Consider the following 1,454-nt stretch of genomic DNA (forward strand, 5'->3'; position numbering starts at 1 on the left):
CAAAAAAACTTGTTCTGTCATATCATGTAATGTCAGGTCATAACAAAACAACTTGTTATGTCAGATCCTGCATAAGTGCATAACTAAGTCCAATGTACATTATAAACAAAACAACTTGTTCTGTCAAGTCAGGTCCTGCATAATTAAGTCCAATGTGCGTTATAAACAATGTCGGGACTACAAAACTAATGGGGGCCTAACTAAGCCTGCATTAAACTTTCCTCATGCAAAGCTAAGTAGGCAGCATCCTTGACCTACCATATATACCACACAATCAATACCAACATGTTTATAACAATAAAGTAGTGGGCTTCATTTTTCTCCTAATCTGTGCTAAACATTGTCCCATTTAAACTTTAAAAAAAAAAAAAAAAAGCTTATATGCTTAAGCGAGGAGACTAAAAAGAGATCATAAATAGTGGAATGTTAATCCCAACCTCATATTTTTTTCTCAAGAAATTGAATAAAAATTCATTATAAATTTTGATATCTTCTAGTCAGATATAAACATTAGGATTATCTTTTAGCTTTGATAAAAAGGTAACAAACTCCAATTTCTGATTAAAACCATAAATTTCAAGTCTCCTAAATGTTTTATAGCCAATCACTACCACGATTGAACCAAAAAGCTCGTAATATCACGATTTTCTAAACCACCAACTGAAAGATTCAAAATCAAAGCAATAATCTACAAAATTCGGTAATCAGATTCATTAACAAAGAAACAAGAGTGCAAATTCACCTATTATTATACACAAATTGACATACATGAATTGTATACTGATTCCTAATTATCGAAACATAAACTTCTGTTTTTTTAATTAAGGAAATGAACATTTATTTGGATACCGGAGATTGAGAGATAAGAAGAGCAAGCTGATGTTGTTGATCCATAAATCTTCGTTTAAGATACGATTCAAGAATCTCCATGACAGATACGAAACGTTTCATCTCACGAAGCTTTTTGCTGAGCTCCGCCTCTCGTGCCCTAGCTTGCTGCAGCCGTACCTCGGTCTCCGCTAACCGTAATCTCAGACTTTCCACAACCGCTGTGTTTACATCGGTCGGCGGCCGGGACCTAACAGTCGGAGGAGTAACTTCGTCTCCGGATGGTGGTAATCGCTGGGAACCGTAGCACATGTTGGAGGGCGGATGATCGGAGAATCCTTTCGTCTCTGTGAATCGAGGTAAGAAGGAGAGAGAGGGATAGAGAGAGGGTGTGTGGAAGTTGTTGAAATGAAGTTTGGGGTTTTTATTTGTCTGTGGGCTTCGAGAATAATTCACTTTGCACCTTCAAATATTGTTTTATTTACACTTTGATCCCTGAATACTTGACATAGTGCAATATATATAAAAATCACATTACCTTAAAAAAGGCTTAAACGCATAACCATAAAAATGACGTAATTTGGATGATGTATGTAATAAAGTGATATAGATATAGTTTTTTTCTT

The 1,454-nt window shown here is 35.4% G+C and overlaps 1 protein-coding gene across 1 annotated transcript; it reads right to left on the bottom strand.

Moving 5' to 3' along the window:
* Positions 1–689: 689 nt before the first annotated feature.
* Positions 690–1,240, bottom strand: LOC145039124 (protein SKIP34). Its single transcript, XM_078987241.1, has one exon. It carries the CDS (start codon positions 1,138–1,140, stop codon positions 838–840), a length of 303 nt encoding a protein of 100 aa, XP_078843367.1. The 5' UTR covers positions 1,141–1,240; the 3' UTR covers positions 690–837.
* Between the last annotated feature and the right edge of the window lie 214 nt (positions 1,241–1,454).

The sequence above is a fragment of the Lactuca saligna genome, chromosome 4 (assembly GCF_052625555.1).
Source record: "Lactuca saligna cultivar CGN05327 chromosome 4, ASM5262555v1, whole genome shotgun sequence".
Lineage (NCBI taxonomy): Eukaryota > Viridiplantae > Streptophyta > Magnoliopsida > Asterales > Asteraceae > Lactuca > Lactuca saligna.

Excerpts from the sequence above, each read along its gene's own strand:
- LOC145039124 (XM_078987241.1), bottom strand. The coding sequence starts at position 1,140 with ATGTGCTACGGTTCCCAGCGATTACCACCATCCGGAGACGAAGTTACT.